Consider the following 24,626-nt stretch of genomic DNA (forward strand, 5'->3'; position numbering starts at 1 on the left):
CAGCGCTCCCTGTCCTCTTCTCGGCTCAAACGCGTCCTCGAGCTTGAGGAGTGCGCCTCACGACGTAGCGGAGATGTAGCTGATGCGACAAATGCGGCGTTGCGTTCTTCATTTCGTCGGGAAAAGAAGGAGGCTCAGCATTTGGAGGGGAGGAGGAGAGGGGAAAGAGAGGCTATCGGGTGGGGGCCGGATAAGCTGCTACTCGTGGACGGGGAGGGGGAGGAAGGGCACAATGAGGTGGAGCTGGAGGGCTGGAGGGAAGAGAGGGAGAGGCGAAAGAGGGACGAAGTAGCTAGGGGTAGGGAGAAGAAGATGAGGAGCTCCTCCCACCCCACGACCGCCAGCACCACTACGGCTACGACCACGGCTATGCTGCCTCGGCAGCGAGGTGGGCAGAGCCGAAGCAGCGCAACGAAGACGATGGAACGCCTCAATCCTACAGCGCAACGTCTCGCCTCTTCGCTCCTCCAGGGAGGCAGAAAGACCTAGACAGAGGCGAAGCGCATGTAGCATATATCAGCATCAGCATCTATACCCGATCTCCTTCGTAACAAGGTTGAGCGAAAATCGCATGGCGTCCCCTACTCCCCGTTCTCCCACGCATCGCGTCCGTTCACTGTGGATCCTCCCTTACTCCCTCGCGCCACCCTCGCCCTCCTCTCCCTCTCAACCAACCACCCCCTCTTAACGTCGTACATCCCCCTCCTAACCACCTCACGCTCCTCCCCCCACTCCTGAGCGCTCAACCCCACCACCTCTCCCAACCAAGGCTTTCTCTCGAGAAGATTCGCGCGCAATCGCACCTGCAAGTCGTACTCCACCTGCCCGCCGAGACAGTGGAATGATTTGGGTAGATGCGCTACCGGAATGGAGGAGATGGTCGGGGCGTCGCGTGGGGCGTTTAGGAGGTGGAGAGGGCGGGGAGGCGGGGCGTGGAGCTTCTGGTCCTCAAGATAGGAGAAACGAGATAGCTCGTCAGCGCGACGCTTGTTGAAGGAGGCGCGCGAGAGGAGGGGCGAGTCGGTGGTGGCGGAGCCAGGCGAGGGGCGCGACTCCCATACCAGCCGCGTGTAGAGGGAGACGAGGTCTGCAAGCACAAAGGGCACCACGGAGGCTATGAGCCCGTTGAAGCTTAGCGTGGGGTTGCGCGCTAGAAGGCAGTGTGAGTGTAGGTGGGGCACGCGACGCGGGTGGGCGTGGTCGATTGATTCGTTGCTGAGGGAGCTGAGGGTGTGAGGGTGAGGTTTGGGGCCTTTCTCTTCTATGTGACTTGAGGAATCGTCCGACGGATGAGAGGGAGGCGCGGTCAGCGGGACCCACAGCGATTGCAGCCCATCCCCTTCCTCCGCCAACGACGCCACGCCTCCGGCTTCAGCGAGGCGAGGAGCATCAATGTGCCAGCCGTCCGGCTGTAATGCGATACCCTTTGCGTCAAGCGCTGCAACGTCCTGATGGGTGGCGGGGCGCGCGAGGGTGTGCACCCAATCGAACACTCCCGGTTGGTATCCCGTGCCCAAAATCAGATGGTCTACCCCCTCCAGCCTCTCCCCCGTCGCCAGCTCCAAATCAAGCTGCACGTCCGCGTCTCCCTCGGCCCGCTTCACGCACACCCTCGTGATAAAGGGCACCTCTCGTATCCTCTCATCCTCCAAACAAGGAAACATTGAGTCCCCCTCATGCCTGATGGCCTTGTACACCGGCTCCTCCCCCTCTTCCCACCCGGGTCGCTCTCCCCACTCCTCCTTGCGCCTCGCGACCAAATGCGACACAATGTCATTCGAGCTGACCCCGTTACCCACGACTACGACGCGTTTGCTCGCCCACCAAGGGTCAACGCTGCGGTACCACTTGGCGTGGTGCACCTTTCCCGGAGCGAGGGCGAGGGCGGTCGCGAGGCCAGGGATGGGCGGGTAGGCCGGGTGAGTCGTCCAGGAGGGGCAGAGGGAGAGGGCCGCGAAGTGCTCCCAAAGTGAGGTCGGAGGTGATGTGGAGTGGCCGTGCGTGTGGACTAGCCACCCACCCGTGATGGGAAGCCCTTCCTCATCCGTATCGGTGTTGCTGAGCGGGAGGGCGGGGAGCTCCCACACCTCCTTGACCTCCCGCCTCACCCGCACGTACGGTGTGAGCGGATCTGCCACGCGGTTCACGTAGCGCCACGTCTCTTCGAGCGTAGGGAATGGCTCGCCCCCCTCCAGTTCAGGCCACTCCTCGCCCGAGAAAGTGAGGAAGCGAGGAAGGACGTTGCCGACTAGCTGTTTGTATGCCGGGGAAGGAAAGAGAGGGGCACTTCCACGATTCCCACCACTGCTGCCCTTGCTGGGAAGTAGAGGCCAGGTTGTATCATTATATCCCCTTTCCCTTTCGAGGGCAAGCGTTCCCTCGTCCAGATACCACACGCCCCCAATCGACTCGCGACGCTCGTACAGGACGGCGTCCAGCCCGGCAGTTCCGCCGTGGGAGCGCTCTTCCACGCGCAGGTTGCGCAGAGTTACTATTCCCGCTGGACCGCCGCCGACGATGAGGACGCGTTGCGTACCCGTAGAGGGGATTGTGGGTGGACGTGGGGAGAGGAGGGGCAGGGAGGAGGGGAGGGCGGATGGAGAGGAGGAGGTAGAGCCGTTTGCGGTTGCGCTTGGTGTTGCGCTTGCGTTGCTGGGTATTGTCATTGCGAAGCCTCGCGATGAAAGGGTGGATGTACTTACAAAGCAAGAAGGATGAGCTTCATGCAACTGCATCACAAGAATAGCTCATCCCCGCCTTTCTCCAGGAACACGACGGCTCCCTCCGCCTTCCGCCCGACGCAACGCTCAAAATCGCACGCCTCCCTCCGCCCTCTTGGCGTGCTTGAGGAATAGAGGACCCTCGTTTCCACCCGTGCCCGTCCGTCCTTCCGTGCACGGGCGTCGGCGTCAGGGCGTCAAGCGCCACTCAACCTCACATCCCAAATCTCCACCCCATCCCACAGCGCCTTCTCCCAACCCAAACTCCCCTGAACCGCCTGTTCGACCTTCCCATCCTCTACACGCGTGAGAGCCAGACCGAACTCGCTGCGAGCGACGGAAAGGGCTGAATCGATGAAAGCAGGGTCTCTGCGTTCCAGGGCTAATAGGCCGAGTGGAACGCGGGAGGGAGAGGAGGAGGAGCGAAGAAGGCTCGCAAAGGTTTTCCAGAAGGGCAAGACCAGATGAGGGGCGTAGAGCGTATCTGCTGATACGATGAGGGAGGGGTACGCTTCTGACTTCGCAGCCGAAGATGAACAAGGGAGGAAGAGCAGGGGTCCCTCGTTTGTCTCTTGCCAGTCTAGCTCGACGATTTCCACCTTCCCACTTGCCGCCTCGTTCGCCCTGACATTCTCAGCGAGAACGCCTCGAGCGACATAAGGCAGGTCTGTGGCTTTGACTTCCCACCCTGCGTGAGCGAGGAGGAGGGAGAGAAACCCCACGCCCGCGCCCAGCTCAACAGCCACCGGTTTCGACTTCGGCATCGGCTTTGACTTTGCATCGTCTTGCTGCGAGTGCGAGCTCTGAACAGCATGCCGTCGTCGTGTTCGTGGCGAAGATGGCGGCAGAGAGAGGAGGAAGGGTGAGGAGAGGAGATACGCCCCCAAGACCTGGCTGGAGAGCCAGAGGGAGGATGAGGTGGAGCCTGACGTCGAGGATTGGCCAAGGTGGAGGGTTGTGTCTGGTTGTTGCAAATACGAAAAGACAAAGTCAGCTCACAAGCTCTCTCTGTGGGTTCTGTGGACACCCCGCACTCACCCAGTTCCTTGATCGGGTACTCCAACACCTCGAGATGCTTCGTATCGTATGCGGGCCAGATGCGCAGAGAGTGCGGGTCGTAGAGGCTGTGCTGGTCATCCTCCTCCTCATCATCATCGCCCCGGCTATTCGCCCGCCCAGACTGAAAGTGGGATGAGCCCCGCTGCTTGCTGCGCCCCGCCTGCTGGGACGACATCTCTTCTGCGTGGTTGCAATGACTGGAGATTCTTCTGCGAATCGCTGCGTGGGCGTGGGGCTTGAGGCCGAGCCTCTTTTTCGCCGTCACCCATCGTCGAATCGTGGGAGTGGGATGCGGACTGAGGCGGCAGAGCAGGAGGCGAGTGGAGGCGTGCATGCATGGATGGATGGAAATGTGGAAATCTCACCGCAATGCAAGCCAAGCCAAGCCGGGCAGCGTCGTGCTCGCTCCTTTCCTCTTGATCAATCAACCAACAACGCCGCCTCTGACCAGACATCGCACACCTCACCCCATCGTCAGTTCAGCTCAGATCGTGGCCGCCCATGTCTCCTCCCTCCTCTTCATCTTCTCGCCACTCCCATTCCCAACCCTCTTACTACGATACGCTCCACCTCCCCTGCACAGCTACACAGGAGCAAGTGAATAAAGCGTACCGATCTCGCGCCCTCGCCAATCATCCGGATCGCGGGGGTAAGGAGGAAGACTTTAAGCTTGTGGCGGAGTGAGTTGTTCACTCGCCCAGGGATGCGATGCATAGCTTGGACTGATTGACTGACTGACCTCACCCCTCACCCTCCCTCTCGCCCTCCTGGCTCTCCCTCTCTCTCTCTGCGCACACAGGGCCTACGAAACCCTCTCCGACCCTGAGAGGCGGAGTAGGTACGATCGACGCTTGAACGGGACTTACGAGCCTAGCAGAGCTGCTGCTGGTGGTAGTAGCGGCGGTGACAGGTATACGGCACAAGGGTTCAGGGATAGGAGACGAGGTCCCGTAGATCCCTTCGACTTGTTCGACGACCTATTCCCCGATTTCTTCCCTTCTCGGAGAAGGGGAGCAGCAGGCCAGGGCGGGAGGGGTAGGAGGGGGGACCCATTTGCTGATTTGATGGGCGGTAGCGCTTTCCCCTTTGGCGGTAGTGGGCTTGGAGGAGGAGGAGGAGCAACAGCAGCAGCGGGGAGCTTTTTCGACGATGACTTCTTCTCCAGCACGCTGGAGCCTTTCCCTTCGCACCGGGGAGGTCTCGCCCGAGAGTCTCTCGCTCAACCGCGATCCAACTTTAGGACCGGCTCCAGCTACTCGTCTTCATCCTTCAGCACCACCTCCTCCACCGCTGGTGCTTCTCGCCACACATCACAGCAGCGCAGCACACGGATCGTCAACGGGGTGCGGGAGGAGGTGACAGAGACGCGAGACGCGAGGGGAAACGTGACGGTACACATGACGCGCGGGGATGGGAGTCAGAGCGTTCATGTGAATGGGGTGGAGCAGGCTAGTCATCCGTTGCTCGAGGGTGAGAGGACCAGGAGAGGCAGTCAGCGTGACGGCGACCGCGATGTGGGCTCTGCTGGTCGACCGATCACTGTTGATTAGCTGGACCAGAGTATACCATTCTCTTCCTTCTCAAGAGGCGCAGCCCCTATCGCTTCACCCCTGCTGCTCTACTGGCTCATGGCATCGCAGGCACGGCGAGAGTGAGCTCGAGTGTATGCAAACTCGTCCTCGCTGAAAGTGAAGGCGACTGTGGACGTGGATAGACGAAGTTCGCGGCGGGTATGTACAAATACAGGTCCTGGGCACTGGACCAGGAGCAATGAGTGCAGCATCGTCGTCTCGTGCCGTGACTACTCGAGCTCGGCAGGCTCACTCATCTTGACTGCTTCGACGACTGAGAATAGGAGGAGGGAGCGTGCGCGTGAGCGAGTCAGTCAGTCAGTCAGTCAGACACCGCATCGGACCCCTCGCCCTTTGGTAGGCTGCAGCGCACTCACAAGCCTTATAGTCGAACTTTCTTCCTGATCGATCAGTAAAAGGGCCCTGGACTAGTCGGTCGATCTGCGTGCAGCCCCAATGCAAGGACCGAACAGTCATGATCAGCCTTGCTCGCCTCTCTCTGTGCGCGATTCCACTCACCTCCCTCTCATCCATCCTATCTCCCACCTCCCCCAACCACTTCCTCAGCTCTGCAACCTCGATCCACCCCTCGTCCTTCTCATCAAAGCACTCAAACGCCTCCAGCAAAGTCTCCGCGTCATCCATCCCGCTAAGCCTTTCGCCGAACATGGTGAGGAATTGCGTAAAGTTCACGCCTCCTCCGCCGCCGCCTCCCCCGCCGCCAGATGCGACTTGCGGGTCATCCACCTCAGCAAATAGACGATCGACCGCCTCCCTGTCGTTTGGTTGGCCCAGGTTGGCGAGGGTGGAAGCTAGATCGCTGCGTGAGAGAAGGGAGTCGCCCGTCGGTTGGTCGAGGAAGTGGAAGGCTTCTTTGAAGCCTTGGATCTGTTTTGTTGTAAAGGTATTGTAGACGCCTGAGGATTGGCGAGGGTGGTTTGAGCGGGAGGAGCGTTTAGTCGTTGATGCGGAGGAGGGGGCGAGGGAGGAGGCCATGCTGTTGGCGTGGGAGGTGGTGATCACGAGAGGAGAGGAGATCAGAGGTGAGGAGCTGAGCTGAGCTGCCAGTTGAGGTGTTGGTGTTGCTCCCACGCCGGCCCCTGTCCGCGTTTCCGTACCGCGTGCCCGTCCGTACTGAAGACCACGTGGGATTGGAGTGAGGGCCAAGGCCGGGGCGAAAGCAAGCCGCCGGCCGGCAATCAAGTCGAGATGCGGGGTAGAAGCAATAGATGGACCCGCCCTGCTCGGCGCTCTCTTCATTGCTAAGCCATTCATTTCATCCATCCTAGACACCCAGAGGCTTAAGATCAGCTCCCTGAAGAGCAACATGGTCAAAGTCTCACGCGGACTACTCGAGCTAGTATCGAGGAGAGGGAGCCATCCGCGACTTCGATTGGGGTTACTACAGCTACGTCCACCACCAGCTGTTCACTGCCGGCCGATTTTGCATCTTCTTCGCGCGCCTGAGCCGGCATTGTCGTTCTCGTCGTCGTCTACAATATGGCGAAAACAGATGAGCAGCAGCAGGAGCAGCAGGAGCTCGTCGTCTACAGGCCCCCACATAGGTCAATCAACACCATTAGCAACAGCAGCAGCAGCGAGAACAACAACAAGGCCTGCGCTGCTCATTTGTGCAGCAGCTCTTGGCGTACGTGTGGGGATGTGTTGCGACCGCACGCCCATATCACTTCGATCAATGGCACGGCACGAGCTGACTCTTTGCGCTACGCTCCTTCGCTCGGCAGGCCGGGCTCCTCCTCTACCTCTCCCTCCCCTCGCGAGCTAAAGCGGAACATGCACAGGCGAAGCTACTATCCAAGGGCAACGACGGTTTGATCAGTATGAGCCAGGTCGAAGCGCACGACAGCCTCGAGCGAGGGGTATGGGTCGTGATTGAGGGCGAGGTGTACGAGTGAGTGCTCGCCTGCCCGCCTGCCACTTTGCCAGCGCTACGCGCTACTGACGGTTCCGTCGCTCTTTCCTCTTTCTCCGGCCCGATAACACTCAGTATCACGAATTTCCTGTCTCAACACCCCGGTGGGGCCAAGGTTATCCTCAACAATGCGGGCAAAGATGTCACGTGAGGCCCAAGTCTCCCCACGACATCACAATGCGACGCTCCTCGCTGCACAGCTTGCTCATCCCTTTCCCCTCCCCCCTCCCCTCCCCTCCCACCTGCACTCGCACACAGCTCCCTCTACACCCCAATCCACCCCAGCGACGCCATCGCCAAGAACCTCACAGAAGAGCAACACGTCGGTCGTCTCGACCCGGCTACCGTGGTGCAGGAAGCAAAGGAAGAGACCGACCAGGAACGACGACGCCGGATCGCGTTGGAGAACCTCCCGCCCGTGGGGTCCATGTTGAATCTGGATGATTTCGAACGGATGGCAAAAGAGATACTGAGCGAGCAGTGAGTCCCACCTTCTCCCCCACACCTGCCTTCCCTTGCCGACTCGCAGAGAGGAGTCTCTCGCAAGCAATGGCGAGCGGCGCGCTGACCCCCTTCCCCCCCTCTCTCTCTCCCCCGCGGCAACGCAGAGGCTGGGCCTACTACTCCTCCGCGGGAGACGACTGTGTGACCCTCCGAGCGAATCGCACCTCGTTCAGTCGCGTCTGGTTCAGGCCACGCGTCCTACGCGGCGCGTCTGGAAAGCCGGGCATTGATACCAGCACAACGCTGCTCGAGAACAGCGCAAGGATCGAATCGAGTCTTCCCATCTATATCTCGCCGGCCGCGATGGCTAAATTGGGTCATCCGGAGGGGGAGGTCAATCTTACCAAGGCGGCGCGTAGTGCGGGGATTGTGCAGGGGGTGAGTTGCGCGTTAGAGAGGGGCACGAGAAGAGGAAAAGAGAGGAGAGGGCTAACCCCCTGCAAGCGTGGGCGCCAGGTCTCTGCGAATGCTAGTGTCTCACTTGACGAGATAGTCGCGGCTAGAGAGACGAGGGAGCAGCGTGAGTTCCCCTACTCCCCCCTTCGCGCCAATAACATGCCTTTTCTTTCCTTCCTCGTCCTCGTCCTCGCTCACTCCTGCCCGCCCCTACCCTACCGTCGGCCTCGGGCCGCGAACCGCGCAGCATTAATCTATCAACTCTACATCAACAAGGATCGTCGGGCCTCAGAAGAGATCTTGCGCAAAGTCGAGCAAGACGGGTTCAAGGCCGTAATGCTTACCGTAGATGTGCGTTTACCCGTTATCACCTCTTGGCTCCCTTCTGCCTCAATCACATCATCGTCATCATCGCTGATTTCATCTTTCGCTCCCCCTCCCCCTCCGCGCTCGGCCAGGCTCCCGTGATGGGGAAACGCGAGCTCGACATGCGTGCCAAGGGAGAGATAGTCTCTAGCCCTGCCTCGCCAGATTCGGGTGGGTCTGCGTCTACCTCGACCTCTGGACGAGGGGTCGCCGGCGCTATCTCGGGGTACATCGATCCCACCATCTCTTGGGCTGATATAGACTGGTACCGCCGACACTGCAAGCTTCCCTTGATTTTGAAGGGGGTGCAGAGCGTCGAGGACGTGCAGCTCGCCGTGCAGCATGGTATTGAGGCAGTGATCCTCAGTAATCATGGGGGACGCAGTCGTGAGTGCGAGGGCGGATGGAGTGAAGAGTGACTGATGCTGACTGGGGTCCGCCCAATCTCTTCCTCTCTCTGCGCGTCATCGCGCATTGCGCAGTGGATTATTCCCCTCCCCCACTCGATGTCCTAATCTCTCTTCGCCAACACGCCCCTCACCTGTTCAACCAGATCGAAGTCTGGCTCGACGGCGGGGTCCGTAGAGGCACGGATGTGATCAAGGCCCTCTGTCTAGGCGCTTCTGCTGTTGGACTCGGTAGACCCTTCCTGTACGCGCAGAGTGGGTTCGGTCAACCAGGGGCGGAGAGGGCAGTGGAGATTATGAGGGATGAGATTGAACGTTGTATGCGTTTCCTTGGGGTTGGGAGCTTGAGCGAGTTGGGCCCGGAGTTGGTCGAGGTGCTGCCGAGGGTGTTTGTTAGTGGGGGCGCGGGTGTGGGTGCGGCAGAAGGGACAAGGGAAGAGAGAGAGAAGCTGTAGATGTAGCGACTCAATGCTATTAGATTCGACAAACAATGACGAGATGGATGGAGAGGCAACGTAGCATATCCTTGACCGCTTCCCGCTTACCGCTCCCTGCCTCCCCGCCTCCCGCCTTCCGCCCACTTGCGCTCGCTCGTCTGCCGGAACGGAAGCGGGCGGGACTCTGCTCCGCTGAGCGCGGATCCAAGCCAGACCAAGCCAACCAACACCGAGGCAGTCGACGTCGACGTCGACTCGATTCGAGATTGGATGGATGGACGATCTTCCAGACCAACGAGCCCAGCCTCCGACTGAGCATCGCATCGCATCGCATCACGACGTCCCATCATCAGCACCAGACTCGCGCTACGCACTACCCGTTTTGCCCCCACCTCTAATACCCCGCTCCTCACCCACAGCATCAGCAAGCATATAGCCGTCATGGCGGCGCCTCCCTCGCTAGCGCCAGGAGCATGGCAGCCTCAAGCTGGCGGGCTGGCAGAACTCATCGACTTGTTCAAGAAGTCACAATCCACTTATGGGGCTCAACAGGCTGAGATTGCCGATGTGAGTGCGGGCGTGTAACTCTTCCCGTAGTCTGAAAGGGAGGCATCGATACTGACTCTCTCTCTCCCTCCCCCTCTCCTCGCACGCAGCGCCTCGACTCAGTCTCGCGCATACCAGACTATGCAAACTATCTCGCCTTTGTCCTTACCCAGGCCACAAACGAGGAAGTGGCCGTGCGATCCGTTGCAGGGCTGATATTGAAGAACCACCTGCACTTCAACCACGACAAGGTACCCGCTGAGTCCATCGAGTATGTAAAGGCGAGCGTGCTAGTCGCACTGTCCTTTCAGGAGGATCTGCTGAGGAGGACGGCCACACAGGTCGTGTCGATGTTGATGGGCATTCTGGGTCCAGCGAACTGGCAGGAGGGATTGGAGAAGTTGATCACCTTGGCAGGAACAGAGAATACCGTAGAGGCAGAGGTGAGTGGGCGCGCACCCAGGCCTGCATATACGCTACACTCCCCTCTCCAACTCATTGACCTCTGCCCCGCCCGCGCCGCGACAGGGAGCCTACTCGACCTTTGCCAAGATGTGCGAAGACATGCCTCGCGACCTCGACGCCTGCGAGATCAACGGAATCAAGCTCCTAGACATCCTCATCCCCAAGTTCATCCAAGGCTCCGACCACCCAGAATCACGCATTCGCGTCCACGCCCTCAACTGCCTCAACCAATTCATCACCCTCGGCTCCTCCTCGCTGCAGGACCACCTCGATTCCTTCATCGCCTGCCTCTTCAAGCGCGCGTCAGACGACAGCGACTTTGTTCGCAAATTCGTTTGCCAGGCTCTCGTCCTCACCCTTAGCGCTCGACCGGACAAGCTTCTTCCAGAGCTGGGGAACGTCGTCGACTTTATGCTGTACAGCACCCAGGACAAGGACGAGGACGTCGCCGTGGAAGCGTGCGAGTTCTGGCTGCAGTTCGCAGAAGATCCCAACGTCAATGCCCACCTGGTCCCATTTATGCCGCGCGTCGCACCCGTCCTGCTCAAGAGCATGGTCTATGGCGAGATGGATCTCATCCTCCTCGGCGGAGACGACGACGATGCCGCTGTACCGGACAAGCTCGAGGACCTGAAGCCGCAGCATTACTCGGCGAAGACGCATCGCAACGAGAGAGAGGAGGACTCAGCTGCTGGGCCGAGCACGAGCGGTACTGCCAAGTCACGCGCCGCCATCGAGAGTTCGGGCAACGCCGCCAACGATGATGACGACGATGAAGACGACGACGACTACGACAGCGACGACGACGAAGAGGACAGCGACTCTGAAGTCTCCGAGTGGAACCTCCGCAAATGCGCCGCCGCCGCGCTAGACGTAATGGCCTGTCAATTCGGCGAGCAGCTTCTCGAGATCCTCCTCCCTTACCTCAAAGAGCGCCTCTTCTCCCCCGACTGGATGCAGCGCGAGTCAGGGATCCTCGCATTAGGAGCTATAGCTGAGGGTTGCATCGGTGGCATCCAGCCGCACTTGCCTACCTTGATCCCCTTCCTCGTCAGCAGTCTTTCCGACTCCAAGCCACTCGTCCGATCCATCGCCTGCTGGACGCTAGGGCGTTACTCGTCGTGGTGCATAGCGGACAAGTCTGACGAGCACCTGCGCTCCTTCTTCCTGCCGGCGATGGAGGGGCTGCTCAACATGGTCATGGACAATAATAAGCGCGTCCAAGAGGCGGGTTGTTCAGCCTTTGCCACCCTAGAAGAAGAGGCAGGCTCGGGCCTCGAACCCTTCCTCGAGCCCGTCCTACGCACCCTCGCTGCCGCATTCGCGAAGTACCAGCAGAAGAACCTCCTAATCCTCTACGACGCCATCGGCACGCTGGCAGATTCGGTTGGCCAGGCTCTGGGGTCTCGGCCGGAGTATGTGGACATCCTAATGCCGCCGCTGATCGCCAAGTGGGGTGAGTTGCCAGACGACGATGGGCAGCTTATCCCGTTGTTGGAGTGCCTCAGCAGCGTGACGATCGCCCTCGGCCCGGCCTTTGCGCCGCATAGCCCGCCCGTGTACTCGCGCTGCCTCAAGATCATGCGGGACAATCTCCTCGCGACACAGAGGGAAATGGAGCGACCAGAGGAGGAAAGGGAGTTACCCGACGACTCGTTCGTCGTCGTCGCCCTCGACCTACTGAGCGGGCTGAGTCAGGGGTTGGGCCCGCATTTCGCCGAGCTGGTAGCGAGGGAAGACGGAGCAGCAGCCGCAGCTGCAGCATCAACATCATCGGGTGCCAACCCAGGCCAAGCAGAATTGCAGCTTATCCCGCTTCTCGGGGCGTGCATTACCTCTCCCTCTCCGCCCATACGCCAGTCCGCCTACGCCCTGCTCGGAGATCTGGCCCTCTCCACTTTTGACCTGCTACGCCCCACCATCCCCTCTATCATGCCAGAGCTCATCAGCCAGATCGAGCCAGAGCCTTCCCTCGCCAACGTCAGCGTGTGCAATAATGCCGCGTGGGCCGTAGGGGAGATTGCACTGCAGTATCGCGCCGTAGTCGCAAAGGCAGTCGCGACGCCCGAGGAGTCGGCTTCGGGCTCCGCTTCAGGCTCGGGCTCAGGCGTGGCTCCCTCATCATCATCATCATCGACGGCCACGTCGTCAGCGCCATCGCAGGAGTTTGCGCAATTCCTCGAACCCCTCGTACAGCGCCTCATCTCTGTCCTCCACTCTCGCACCCCCATCAAATCCCTCACGGAAAACTCTGCCGTCACACTAGGTCGTCTTGGCCTCTTCTCCCCTCAACTCGTGGCTCCTTCGCTCCACCTCTTCTTCGAGCCTTGGTGCGCCGCCCTTTGGGATATCAAGGACAATGAGGAGAAGGACAGCGCGTTTCGCGGATTGTGCGAGATGATCAAGTGCAACCCTAATGGGGCTGTTAAGGGATTCATCTATTTCTGTAATGCTGTGGTGAGGTGGACGAACCCGAGCGTGGAGTTGAATGATGAGTTTGGGAGGATCTTGCACGGGTTTAGGGATATGAGTGGCGAGGGGTGGGAAGGGATGAGGGGACAGTTGCCCGAGGTTATCAGGGGGAGGTTGAGGGAGCGCTATCAGATTTAGAGGAGGGGCCGAGGCGGGGGCCAAGGGGGGCGAAGGAAGGAAGCATTTTTGTTAGCAGTCAGTCAGTCAGTCATATCACCATCGGGAACGAGGTTCTCAACCATTCATCCACAACGATAGCTTCACCACCCATAGACACACACACACACACACACCAGTTTTGGACGATGCCAATGCCCAATCTGATTCGCTCTCACTCGCTCAGAGCGCCTCGCCATCGATGTCCTCGTCCTCATCATCATCCTCATCGAAGCCCGCTGCGACCGTCATTCTCACGTCCCTGCTGCTTGGCTCAGGAACAGCTTTCCCCTCCTCAACATCCACATCAACCCCCCTTCCCTTCGCACCACCCACCGCGCCCGCACTGCCCCTCTCAATCCCCGCCCTACACCCCTCCAAAGTCTGAGGCGCAAATACCAACCAACCCTCCCACACATCCACCACTCCCCTCAATTGCCCCCTAAGAGCCTCCTGCTTCATGATCCCCGGAAAACTCCTAGCCACGTCCCCCATATGCTGGAAGACCCCAACGATAGCATCACCCTCTAAGCAATGTCTGTATCGCCATACATTGTTAGGCGGGAGGGTTGCTCCCTCGCCACTCGATGCTCCTGCGCCGCCGCCGCCGCCCGCAGAGTTGTGCAGGATGTCCGAGAGGACGTACAGGCGGGCGAGCTTGCGTGGCAGCGGAGTGGTGGGGATGAGGAGGGATCGCAAAAGGATACGAACGACGATCTCCGCCGCGTGGGCGTGGGTGATTGCGAAGCACATCGCTCGGGCTATACGCTCCCTCCTCAGCGTGAGGGAGCGTAGCATTGCTTCGAAGCGTTTTCTTGCCTGCGGGCCGAGCAGCGTTGTGTCGAAGGAGAGAGCTGAGGATGTAGAGAGGGGAGTGGTACCAGCGATGGTGGTGGTGCTGGCGACGGGGGCCATCTTGCGTCGTTTGGCGGAGAGGGATTTGACACGCTCACGCTCTGAGTCCTCGCCACTGTCGCTTGAATAGAGGTCGGTGGGACCGGAGTCGGAGAAGTCTTTGCAGGGGAGGGAAACCTCGTAGCGTGGGTTGAGGAGGAGCTGGTAGTACTCCCTTTGAGCACAGTTGTCGCTCTCCGTCGCGCGATGGTCGTCGTCATCGTTATCGGTACGGCCTCGCAGCCAAGCAAAAGAAGGATTGCTCGCCTCCCTCTCCTTGACCAGCTTCTCGAACGAAGGACCGTACGAGCGTACACGCTCTGCAATGCTGCGGATCAGCTGTGCCGTTTCAGGATCGGACGACTCGACCTGCCGCACGAGAAGGCTACGTGGCGAAGGGCTCCTCGAGCGTCGCTGCCGGCGGTGTGGACGCTCGCTGCCTCCAGGGGAGAGCTTGCGTTTCCTCCTACCTTGTCCCATGTCTCTCTCCCTGCCCTCCTCATCTTCCCTCCCCAGCGGCCCCCTTCCCCGATCACGACGCTCAGCCGAAGCGTAGAACCTGGGCATAGGCGGCGGGGGCATAGCCTTGCCCCAGCTGGTACTGAGCGCACATCCACCCCAATTCGTCGTCGCCCCCTCACTGTAGGCCAGCTCGGCGTCCTCGCGGGACATGAAGCTGACGAAACCAAAGAGGCCAGAGGAGCGAGAGGTACGCAAAGCTATTATACCGCCACCGGCCCCGCCTTGGGCGTCTGAGCCGCGCGGCCACATGATCTGCGGGGGGGGCGAAGATGGCAATGGGGTGGAGCAGTGAGTGCTTGGATCGCCACTTGATGCTCAGTGAACGCGAGCTCATCAAACTCGCACTCACCTTCACAGACCCTACATCCCCCCATTTACTAGCAAACTCGCCCAAAGCCATCTCGGTCACATTTGCGGGCAGGTTCAAAAAGCAGACATTCGTCGTGGCCGGATCCCCCGTATCTCTCGATCCTGTGGTTCCCCGTGCGCCCGCGGCGGCAGCAGCAAGGATGGAGGAGACGGAACGACCCGTTGCTATTTGGTCCTTGTAGCGCTCCTCGCGGTCCGCTTGAGTGCGTTGGAGTTCGGTGAGGAAGGAGCTCATTGCGCCGCCGCCGCCGCCTGATTTGGTGCGCGGGGGACCGAGGCCGTGGGAGGTGGCGCTTTGAGTTCGACTGGTCGGTGCGACGGGGGGAGGCGAGGTTGCATTGCCCTTTGTTGGGGCTTGGACGTCGTCGTCGTCCTCTTCGTCGTCGCCGAACATCGTCTTCAAAGTAGGCTTAGCAGCGCCTGACTCTGCGAGACGCATGGCCTTGGGCGCCGAAGGAATCGCGGCGGAGGAGGATGAAGCCTGTGTCTGGCGTGATGGGGCGTATGCGCTCGTACCTACGAGTCGGCATGTGGCTAGTCAGCAGCCGACTCGCTCCTCGTAGTCTCGCGTCCCCTTGTCAACTCACCACCCGCACTAACGAACCCCATCGTCTTGCTCCTCGCCCCTTCCCCTCCCCCAGTCCCACGCGTACGTCCACCATCCATCGCAGCAGCAAAGTCCTTGTACGCTTCTTCAGCAGCCAAAGCCTGTTCAGCCTTCTTGCGTTCCGCCTCCTCCTTCTCCCGCTGGTAGCGCGATTTGACCCCCCTTACCCCTCCAGCCTTCATTCTCTCCTCTTTTGCTCTGGCCCCCTCTTCTGATTGGTGTGAGGTGCTAGCAGCGCGTTGTTGGGCCAGAAAGGCGGATACGGCTGGATCGACGACTTCGTCTGCGGCTGCATGATCATCGCTCTGGCCGGCTTGGATCGCCCCCTCCTCCTCTTCCTCATCCTCTTCTTCCTCGCCAAACGGGTTGGGGCGACGTAGACCCCGGAATGGGGGTTGTGAGGGGGCAGACTGTTCAAGGTGCAGAGGTCGAGTAGGGATGGCGGTCAGCGTCACGTCGTCATCAGCTATTCAGCTCAGTCTCGGCGGCCTGTGAGGAGAACATGGAAAAACGGTGACTTGTGATTGTATCCCTCTATCGCTCTACTACGCCATCGTCTTGTTGTAAATGACATAGCCGAGGTATCCCGCCAGCACGAGCAAGGGGAGCGCATTATCCCTGGAGAGACCCTGCATCCATCCCCCCACGCCTCCTCCTCCCCCTCCATTACCAGCACCACTGCTACGCGATCCACTCACGCTTCCCCCCGAAAGGGTGTTGCCCTTGCCCGAGAAGGAGGAACCAGAGCCAGACGAGGATGAAGAGGATGCATGTTTCTCGACGAGAGAGGTGAGCTGTGAAGGGTTGGCTCCTCGCAATGTCTCGATGACGGACTTGTTCTTGAGGAAGACAAAGGTAGGCATTGCAGAGACGGAGTAGGCGCGGGCTACAGCTGCATTCTCGTCGCTGCGAGCGAATGAAGGGGGAGAAATCAGCGCTGTGCAAAGCGTTTGGTCGGCAGCTGACTCGTCGTCGCAACTCACACATCGACCTTGAGGAATACCGAGCCTGTATGCTTCTTTGCCAGGGACTCGAAAGTGGGAGCGATCATGCGACATGGGCCGCACCCTGGTTCGTAGGGCGGGTACGGATCAGTCTCTCATCTCAGATTGGCAGGAGCGAGCGTGGGCACAGTCGCGAACTCACAACTGGCGGTAAAGTCGACAACGACGAGCTTGGAGCCCGCAGCCGAGAGGGCGGCGTCGAAGTCTGGGAAAGAGGGGGCAGCTATCTTGTCAGCCTGTGGTATGGTGTGTCGTTGTTCTCTCGACTCGTCGAGCTCACCGGCCTTGGTGCTGCAGGAGCGAGGAGCAGCCATGAGGGGTGAAGGCGAGGTATGGTGGGAAAGGTACGAAGACAAGATGCAATAACGCAGCGCAGCAGCGCAACACTCGAGACGAAGTCAATCTCATCTCGTTCCGTCCCAGTCGTGGCCCGTCCGTCGCTGCCGCCGCCCTGCATCGGGTGGCCGTCAGAGCGGGAAAGAGTTGCCAAGCAATGCACTATGGTGACGTGGGCAGATGAAATGGTATGGTATCCAAGCTATGCTAAGCTATCGTCGCAGTACAGCTCGTATGGAATGCTACATATACGCCGACCCGCCGCCCCTGCTCATCTCACTTTGCGCTCCATTGGCGTCCTCGTTTGCTGCTTCCCACTCCCACCACCCCGCATCCCAAACCCAACCTCGACTCCACAACCCAACGCCACCTCCCCGATCCTCAACAACGACCAGACGTACACCGCGAACCATACAGGTGTCGTAACGAGATTGACCATCGTCCACACAATCGGCGACGACTCGCCCGTTATACCGCCAACGAGGAGGGAGGTGCCCTGCGCGACGAGGATGGCCGCGTGTGCTAGGCGAGAGAGGCTCGGTTGAGAGGCAGAGGGGGAGAAGGGACGATGTCCGATCAACCAGTTCCAAACTAGAACGAGGCCCAAGCCCGGAATGCCGAGACGCTGTGTACGGACGAGAGGCCAGAGACTGGCACGGCGAGGAAGCAGGCGAGGCAAAGGTCAGCTGAAGTCTCCTCTCCACTCTACTTCTCTCCAGGGAAACTCACCTGAGCACAGCGCAATTGTTCCCAAGCGCCGCCCAAGCCCAATCGGCTCTGTTGCGTCCCTCGGCATACTCGTCCCCCTTGGCCACCATGAGGAGCGTGAGAGGTAACAAGGGCAGTAGAACCTTGAGCGGCCCAGACCCCGCGCCCTGGGCCGCGGGCGGGGAGAAGAGGTACACGGAGAGGGCAACGGCAAGGAAGGCGTAGGGGATGACAGCGGCGCTGGGCGAAGGGCAGGAGGAGGCTACCCTGACGCCCTCCACGCCCACGGGGACGCCGATCTCCTTACTACCACCACCAATGACACCATCTCCTGCGTACCCTACCCCCGCCGTGCCCGCTAGACTCATACTGCTGCCCCCCTTGATCATCGACTCGGCAAAACTGCGCAGATCGCTGCCTGCATCCGAGGGGGCGACGGAGCTGGCCCGATGACTACGACTGCTGCGAGATGGCTCGCGCAGCCTGGCCTTACCGTTCCCAGTCACCGGGCCTGAGGCTGACGCTGATGCTGACGCCAGCGTAGAGCCGTTGGGGCGCGCGGCAGCTTGGTCCCGTGTTGAGTCCTCGTAGAGACGCATCTCGATCTGTACCGTCTGCCTCGCAGCGCGGAAGAGGATCAGGAAAGGATAGAGACAGCCCAGCGTCGTGAGAGCGATGGCAATGCGTTGCAGCTGTGTGCCGTCCAAGTCGAGGGCTTGGCTGAGGGAACCGTAGAATGTGCGGTCCCCGGCCTCCAGGGACGAGGAGGAAGAGGAAGCGGAGCCACGCACGACGACATCCCATCTCCACGCCTGGCTGACCAGCCGATCCAAGACGCGCTTCGTGGCCTCGAAGCCGAGAGACTGGCTGCCCTGCCCCGGAAAGTCGATGCGGACCCAAGGCCAAAAGAGGACCAAGAAAGTCAAGCCCGCGACCACTACCAGCCCAACGGTCAGCGTTGCCCCCCTCGCGACGCCGCCTACGCTTGCCAGCCCCACCCACCGGCCCAGCAACAGCGCACCCACGGCGGGCGCGAAGGCCAAACAGGTCTGATCGAGCCCGACCGCCCAGAGATAGGTGGCGAACCCTGCCACGTAATTGTAGCTTACCCTGCGCGAAAGCGTCGTGATGCGTTGCAGCGCTGCCCTGCCCTGCCCTGCAGCGCCAGGATTGGGTAGCGAAGTGAGCCAAAATCCCATGGCGAGCGTGGCCATGCCCAAGTAAAGGGGCTGGAGCCCTCCAAGCCCAAAGGAGACAAGACTGAAGGCCGGCTGGCTCAGGATGGACAGGATAGCAATCGCTCGCGTGCGCCGCCCGCGGTCTGCAAGGCGACGATGTAGGAAGAATAGCACTGGACCCGCGTAGCAGATGAGTGAGGCTAGGAGGCTCAACAACGGCAGAGGGGCGAGGGGTCCGCCGCCCTTGGCGAGGGGGCGAGGAGGAAAACGTAGTCCCTTTTCCACCTCCGGATACGAGCTAGAGAGGAGTCTCCCTGCCGCGTAAGCCCAGCCGGAGGCTAGGGGTGGGCGATCGAGGAGGCGATGGTCCAGATCGTAGGCGTACCATTCGTCCGAGGGTACGTTGGTCGTTAGGGACATCCAGTGCCGCAGGGTCTCCCATCCTGCGGTGCCCGCCGAGCTGCGGGCGATGAGGTATTGCAAGAAGCTGTTTAGCGCCAGAGCGATGAGCACTATGCTTGTCGCAGGGACGTTTTCCTTCATCAGGCCGCGGACGAGAGAGCGGAGCGGGGTAGGAGAGGTAAGGGCTGCTGCTGCCATCGGCTGGGTTGCGGATTGTTGTTGAACGCTGGCGATATCGCGATGTAAGGCGGCGCGGATGGAGTGCCTTGATATGCTGGAGGGTAGACCCGATCCGGCGTTGGAGGGTGCGCGATGCCTGGTGGTGCTCGCAGACGGCGGGGCGTGGGATGGAAGAGCAGAGGAGGTGAGCCAGCGCTGCAAGTTGTCTTGCGGCGTATCGTCCGGTCCCTCATACACCTCCTTCAATGCGCCACGACTGCTCGCCGACCTGACCCTTTCCTCGCGCTTGTACTTGCTGTTGTGGTGATTGCGCCTACTCGTGGTGCCCTGTGACCAACCTCCCACACTTCCTTCCCCTGCTGCGGATCCCGCCTCGGAGCCCATTCGTCTCACGCGACCCTGAGGTGCAAAAGATGAGGTGTACCCTTGCGCTGATTCTGCGCCTGCGCCTACGCCCGCTGAGCCCTGTGAGCGCAGCCAACTCTCGAGCCCTCCGCCGGACGTCGGGGATAGCAGGTTCCCCTCGCCCTCTCGCTCTCGTTGTCGCTGCGTACGACTGCTGCTGCGCGCTTTGCTCGAGTGGTGTTGCTGCCCGCCATTCATCCCTCCTCCTCCTGCTCCTCCTCCTCCTCCTGCAGCATAAGGTAGCGCAGCAGGCATGACGCTACTCCCGTACGACTCGACGGAATCGTACCTCTGCCTTCTCCTGCTCGACGGGCCCGTCATCGGGGGCAGGTACTCTTCGCCTTCCATTGGCGCCGCATCTCCGAACCCGCCTCCTCGCGAGGTCGACGTGGGAAATGACATCGTCGGCACTGGTGGAACCCTTTGCTGCTCCGGCTCGACGGATGCTCGCCTCGAGTGTCGACTGTTGGACCTTCGGCGTCGATGAGCCGCATAGCTGCCTGCATCGCTCCCGGCAGCGTCTATGCCGTCGCGCCGGGGCGGGGAGGCGAATTGATCCTCGAGGAATGGATCTGCCATGGAGAGAGGCGACGAATGAATGATGAGATGGAGCGCGAGTCGAGTCGATGTGGGCCGAGTTGGATTGGAGATGCGGAGAAGGACGACGGGACGCAAGAGCCACCACCGCCAGGCCAGCCGCTGCTTGACTTGGTGCTCGACTCTGCGCTTGGGCCCCAGCCTGCTTGGCTTGCTTGCTCTCAGTCGGCGTCCGACGCGTGAGTCGAGGCGGAAAGGCAACCACCACTCTGAGGCTCAGCCTGGCAGACCGACGCGTGCGTGCGTGGGCCGGGCGCGGCGGCGGCGGGGTCACGAACGGAAGCGCGAGTCGAGAGTCATTAATCATTCTCGTCGATCCTCGACGACGCACCACCATTTCCCAACCGTCGCACTCGAAGCCGGCCGCCACCATGTCCAACGGCGACACAGAGATGGCCGACGCCAACGCCGTATCTTCCTCGTCCAAGGGGAAAGGAAAGGGTAAGGCCAGCGACATCGCCGTCGCGCAAGCCAACGCAGCAGGCGATGAGGACCTTCTACCCTGGGTCGAGAAGTATCGTCCAGTCACTCTGGACGACTTGGTATCGCACAGGGATATCACCACGACTGGTGAGCACCATCGTCACGCAGTGGAAGGCAGGTAGGACAATGCTGACAATGTCTTATCCTGGGTCCCGCCCCGCACCACCCGCAGTCGAGAGCTTCATAGAAAAGAATCGTCTGCCCCACCTCCTCTTCTACGGTCCACCGGGAACGGGAAAGACGAGTACCATCTTGGCTATGGCTCGCAAGATCTATGGCGACAATTGGAGGAACAACGTGCTTGAAGTACGTAGGTCTTGTCCAATACCCAATAGTATCTCGGCGAGTAATGGCTGACGAACGCAACGCTGTATGCTGGTCCTCTCGGTCCGTGGTGTAGCTCAACGCATCGGACGAGCGAGGAATTGAGGTGGTCAGGGAGCAAGTCAAGAGCTTTGCTAGTACGCGAAACGTCTTTTCGTGAGTCCTTCAACCCCATCTTGCCCCCTTTCAGAGTCCCCGCTTTAGAACTCACAACGTCCTCTCCTTCTCATGGGGCATCGCCCTCGCAGCGGAAACGCAGGAGGAGGGCCAGGATTCAAGCTCATTGTCCTCGACGAAGCAGACGCAATGACCGCTGCGGCTCAGGGGGCTTTGCGACGAGGTGCGTGTGCAAGGCAATAGGATGACCTGACTGCCACAAGGGCCCCTCCTCACTGATAGTCCCTCTCTTGCCCACGCCTTCGCACTCGCTACCAGTCATCGAGCAATACACGCGCAACGTCCGCTTCTGTACGTTCCTCCCCTCGATCAGCCACGACGGTCCTCCCCCGTGCTCCAGCTGACCTCTGCCCCACGCCCCACCGCCCCACGCCCCAACGCCCACGCCAGGCATCATCTGCAACTATGTCAACAAGATCATCCAAGCAATCCAGTCCCGCTGTACGCGCTTCCGCTTTAATCCTCTCGAGCTCGACCAGGTAGAGGAGCGATTGGACCACGTCATCGAAAATGAAGGGTGCGTGGCGAGCCAAACCCGCACAATGATCATGTTGAGGCGGATGCTAAGGAGACGCAGGAGTGAGCTGACTCGTCCTCTGCCCGCACGCGCGCTCGCAGTGCCCACATAACGCAAGACGGCAAAGAGGCCCTCCTCAAGCTCTCAAAGGGGGATATGCGTCGCGCCCTCAACGTCCTCCAAGCCTGCCATGCCGCCTATCCTTCCATCGACTCCACGGCAGTCTACAACTGCACTGGCTCCCCCCACCCCGACGATATCCGCGCCATGGTTCAGAGCATGATGAACGACGAATTCACCACGGCCTACAATACCGTTTCGGCGCTCAAGGCGCAGAAGGGGATGGCGTTGGCGGATATGGTTTCGGGCATTTATGAATTTTTGGATGAGGTGAAAGTGGGGAGGGAGGCAAGGGTCTATCTCCTTGATCAGTTGGGTGGGATTGAGCATCGTTTGAGTACGGGAGGGGCGGAAAAGGTGCAACTGACTGCATTGCTCGGAGCGGTCAAGATGAGCTTGGAGTTGGCGGCCAAAGCGCAGGGGCAGGCCAAGGCCAAGGGGAATGGGGCCAAGTAATACACGCACGCAGTGCTCTTATACACGCTCACCCTCGGTCGCAGTCTCACTCGCGGTTCATCTGATGCGCCTTCGCGCTGATATCACATTCGATTCCACAGCACGCTCGCTCCTCCCTGCTCGCACGCGTGCACGCGCGCCCGCGCTCAACTGAATCCAACCCTCGCCATTCCCCCACTCCTCCTGATCCTCAACAGCTTCTTAGCCACGAGTGCATACACCGCCTTAGTAACCAGAGCCTCCCCATCCGTTGCGCCACCCTCCTCACGCTGGTGCACCAGCCTCTCCTCCTCGCTCACCTCGTCCTCGTACCACCGCCTCGCACGCGTCTTAAGCAGGGGGAACTCAACGCTATGCGGCTGCTCCGCGTCCGAGGAAGTGAGGAGGTGCAACAGGGTAAGAGCAGTGATACGCGCCTGCACCGTAGGGGGAGCAACAGCCGTACCAGCCGCACTGCTGCTTGCTGTACTAGAGCTCGTGGCCGCTCCTGACGAGACGGAGGACCCGTCATCCCCCCCTCCTCCCCTTGCTGCACCGCCCGCCGCACCCTCGAGCGTCGAAGCGCCCAGCAGCTTGCGCAACAGGCCCAGCGTGGTCGTCGCGTCAGCCGACTCGAGGTGAGAAGCAAAGAAGCGGAGGTGCTCGCCAAAGGTGTCCCAGACTTTTTCGCTTAGTCGCTCTAGTTCGTCCGTGGACTCAGGGTCACGGAAGAGGGGGTCGGTCGATGCGGGTGTGGTGGTGGTAGGGGGAGGGAGGAGGAGACTCTCGTCGGCCTCTGCCTCTTCTTCTTGCGTGGGTGCCTGCGACTCGCCGGGCTTCAGACGGACCGTAATGTCGTCGTCTCCATCATCGTGATGGCCGCCTTCGGGCTGCAGGGTATCGTCGGTCGTAGCAGCCGCTGCCGGCGCAGGCTCTACTGACTTGACAACTGAGCCTCGCGGACCTGCTCCGACGGCAGAGGGCTTGCGCAGCGTAGTCGAGGGTTTTCTGATGGCACTTGCGCTCGCGCTCGCGCTTTCTGCCGGCTTGCTTTGGGGCAGAGCCACGCTGGGTCGCCCTCGGGCGCTCGCTGCCAGCTTGCGAACGCCGGGACCGAGCGGAGCGGTGCTCTTTGCTGCCTTGGGTGATGATGAGGTCGACGCGTCAGCTGACGTGCGAGGCTTAGAAGCTCCCGCTGCAGCTGCCTGTGCCTGCGCTGCCGCTACCACCCGAGGCACTCTCTTCCCTGGCGCATCCGTACTCGGTCCGCTCGCTCCCGTTGCTCCCGCCTTCTTGGCCATCACTGCCTTGCGTCTGCGCAGCATGTCCTCCCTCATCTCTTCGAGTGCCAGGACCTCCATTTCCTCGCGATTCAGCTCCTCGCGCGCTGTCTGCAGCTTCTCGCGCATTTCCCTCAATCTGCGCTTCTTTGCCTTGTCATCCTGGGAAGTCGACGACGTTGCGGTGGGCGCGTCGATGGAATTGGACCCGTCGAGGAGGGCAGAAAGCTCGTCCATCATCGTGTTCGGATCCTGGCCGCTCGCGATACGGGCTAGGACGTCTTCCAGCTTGGCAGCTTGAGCCGTGTGGGCTGAGGCAGCGGTGGAGAGTTCGGTGTTGCGTTTGAGGAGGTGGCGGATGTGCTTGCGCGCTCGTGGGGCGCGTTGGCTGTTGGTGTCGGGGTGCAACGTGGGTCAGTATTGAGGGCGCTCGTGCTTCGCGCCGCTCGCGTCACTCGCCTCGCACTCACTAGTTGTCATTGAGTCGCTGAGCCGCCATGAGAGATGCCCTCGCATCGTACTGCTTCGACCCTCTAGCACCACCGTTGCGATTGCCGCCTCCCTGCGCAGAGGGTCGCAGCGGCGTGGGCACACTGACTGTCCTGATCTCTGGCTTCCTCGGCACGAGCTCCGCAGCTACATCAGCCGCCTCCTCTTCCACGTCGCGATGCTGCTGCTGCATCCTGTCGGCCGCCGAGGAGTCGGATCCATCGTCAATCATCCCACCGGGTGCGGGGAAATGGAAGAGCCTGCGCTCAAAGGCATCACATTCTCTGATGAAGTCGCGCGGTGGGCGCGGGCTAGCGAGGAGCGTCGCGTCGATTGGCGCGAGGTAGGCGTTGGTGAAGGGTTGCGGTTTGGGGTTCGTCAAGACGTGTCGCTGCAGCTGAGCTATGCTGGCCAGCGTAGCGTCGAGGGTGCTGAGATGGACGTCCATGCGCGGCGCGATATGGCGGTGGTATCGTGTGGAGAGTAGGAGGAACCAACACTCAATCGACGAATCGAGGGCGGGATGCCGAGGCTGCTGTGCTGCGTTCCCCCTCGCCGGTGTTGTTT

The 24,626-nt window shown here is 60.8% G+C and overlaps 11 protein-coding genes across 11 annotated transcripts; 4 read left to right on the forward strand and 7 right to left on the reverse strand.

Moving 5' to 3' along the window:
- Nucleotides 1–581: 581 nt before the first annotated feature.
- Nucleotides 582–2,666, reverse strand: BDZ90DRAFT_258790 (FAD/NAD(P)-binding domain-containing protein; the record flags this gene model as incomplete). Its single annotated transcript, XM_025508105.1, has 1 exon — nt 582–2,666. One exon carries the CDS (start codon nt 2,664–2,666, stop codon nt 582–584), a length of 2,085 nt encoding a protein of 694 aa, XP_025363311.1.
- A 263-nt stretch (nt 2,667–2,929) lies between these two features.
- Nucleotides 2,930–4,085, reverse strand: BDZ90DRAFT_237534 (hypothetical protein; the record flags this gene model as incomplete). Its single annotated transcript, XM_025507319.1, has 3 exons — nt 3,759–4,085; nt 3,530–3,681; nt 2,930–3,487 (listed from the first exon to the last, which is right to left on the reverse strand). Coding segments are annotated over exons 1-3 (906 nt in total), but the record flags the coding sequence as incomplete, so codon positions are not given.
- Nucleotides 4,086–4,344: 259 nt separating this feature from the next.
- Nucleotides 4,345–5,582, forward strand: BDZ90DRAFT_230726 (hypothetical protein). Its single transcript, XM_025505580.1, has one exon. It carries the CDS (start codon nt 4,844–4,846, stop codon nt 5,327–5,329), a length of 486 nt encoding a protein of 161 aa, XP_025363313.1. The 5' UTR covers nt 4,345–4,843; the 3' UTR covers nt 5,330–5,582.
- BDZ90DRAFT_245484 (EF-hand) lies at nt 5,581–6,346 on the reverse strand (the record flags this gene model as incomplete). Its single annotated transcript, XM_025507512.1, has 3 exons — nt 5,581–5,624; nt 5,728–5,791; nt 5,870–6,346. The coding sequence occupies 3 exons, from the start codon at nt 6,344–6,346 to the stop codon at nt 5,581–5,583; spliced, it is 585 nt and encodes a 194-aa protein (XP_025363314.1).
- Nucleotides 6,347–6,850: 504 nt separating this feature from the next.
- Nucleotides 6,851–9,791, forward strand: BDZ90DRAFT_245485 (hypothetical protein; the record flags this gene model as incomplete). Its single annotated transcript, XM_025507513.1, has 9 exons — nt 6,851–6,998; nt 7,298–7,430; nt 7,542–7,763; nt 7,892–8,165; nt 8,244–8,307; nt 8,431–8,534; nt 8,642–8,936; nt 9,032–9,348; nt 9,684–9,791. 9 exons carry the CDS (start codon nt 6,851–6,853, stop codon nt 9,789–9,791), a joined length of 1,665 nt encoding a protein of 554 aa, XP_025363315.1.
- On the forward strand, nt 9,670–13,456 carry BDZ90DRAFT_264028 (ARM repeat-containing protein). The gene is made up of 3 exons (XM_025508624.1): nt 9,670–9,960; nt 10,050–10,382; nt 10,468–13,456. Exons 1-3 carry the CDS (start codon nt 9,835–9,837, stop codon nt 13,012–13,014), a joined length of 3,006 nt encoding a protein of 1,001 aa, XP_025363316.1. The 5' UTR covers nt 9,670–9,834; the 3' UTR covers nt 13,015–13,456.
- On the reverse strand, nt 13,115–15,903 carry BDZ90DRAFT_128736 (hypothetical protein). Its single transcript, XM_025503353.1, has 3 exons — nt 15,405–15,903; nt 14,798–15,333; nt 13,115–14,700 (listed from the first exon to the last, which is right to left on the reverse strand). The coding sequence occupies exons 1-3, from the start codon at nt 15,604–15,606 to the stop codon at nt 13,216–13,218; spliced, it is 2,223 nt and encodes a 740-aa protein (XP_025363317.1). The 5' UTR covers nt 15,607–15,903; the 3' UTR covers nt 13,115–13,215.
- A 297-nt stretch (nt 15,904–16,200) lies between these two features.
- BDZ90DRAFT_204801 (thioredoxin H-type-like protein) lies at nt 16,201–16,604 on the reverse strand (the record flags this gene model as incomplete). The annotated part of the gene is made up of 3 exons (XM_025503918.1): nt 16,201–16,330; nt 16,408–16,492; nt 16,571–16,604. Coding segments are annotated over 3 exons (249 nt in total), but the record flags the coding sequence as incomplete, so codon positions are not given.
- A 335-nt stretch (nt 16,605–16,939) lies between these two features.
- On the reverse strand, nt 16,940–20,326 carry BDZ90DRAFT_230730 (hypothetical protein; the record flags this gene model as incomplete). The annotated part of the gene is made up of 2 exons (XM_025505581.1): nt 17,494–20,326; nt 16,940–17,414 (listed from the first exon to the last, which is right to left on the reverse strand). Coding segments are annotated over exons 1-2 (2,866 nt in total), but the record flags the coding sequence as incomplete, so codon positions are not given.
- Nucleotides 20,327–20,547: 221 nt separating this feature from the next.
- BDZ90DRAFT_230731 (putative RFC3-DNA replication factor C, 40 kDa subunit) lies at nt 20,548–22,412 on the forward strand. The gene is made up of 7 exons (XM_025505582.1): nt 20,548–20,804; nt 20,890–21,023; nt 21,118–21,197; nt 21,290–21,381; nt 21,477–21,509; nt 21,609–21,735; nt 21,837–22,412. The coding sequence occupies exons 1-7, from the start codon at nt 20,606–20,608 to the stop codon at nt 22,309–22,311; spliced, it is 1,140 nt and encodes a 379-aa protein (XP_025363320.1). The 5' UTR covers nt 20,548–20,605; the 3' UTR covers nt 22,312–22,412.
- BDZ90DRAFT_230732 (hypothetical protein) lies at nt 22,373–24,583 on the reverse strand. Its single transcript, XM_025505583.1, has 2 exons — nt 24,041–24,583; nt 22,373–23,958 (listed from the first exon to the last, which is right to left on the reverse strand). The coding sequence occupies exons 1-2, from the start codon at nt 24,505–24,507 to the stop codon at nt 22,458–22,460; spliced, it is 1,968 nt and encodes a 655-aa protein (XP_025363321.1). The 5' UTR covers nt 24,508–24,583; the 3' UTR covers nt 22,373–22,457.
- Nucleotides 24,584–24,626: the final 43 nt, after the last annotated feature.

This window comes from Jaminaea rosea (assembly GCF_003144245.1).
Source record: "Jaminaea rosea strain MCA 5214 unplaced genomic scaffold BDZ90scaffold_3, whole genome shotgun sequence".
NCBI classification, from domain to species: Eukaryota; Fungi; Basidiomycota; class Exobasidiomycetes; order Microstromatales; genus Jaminaea; species Jaminaea rosea.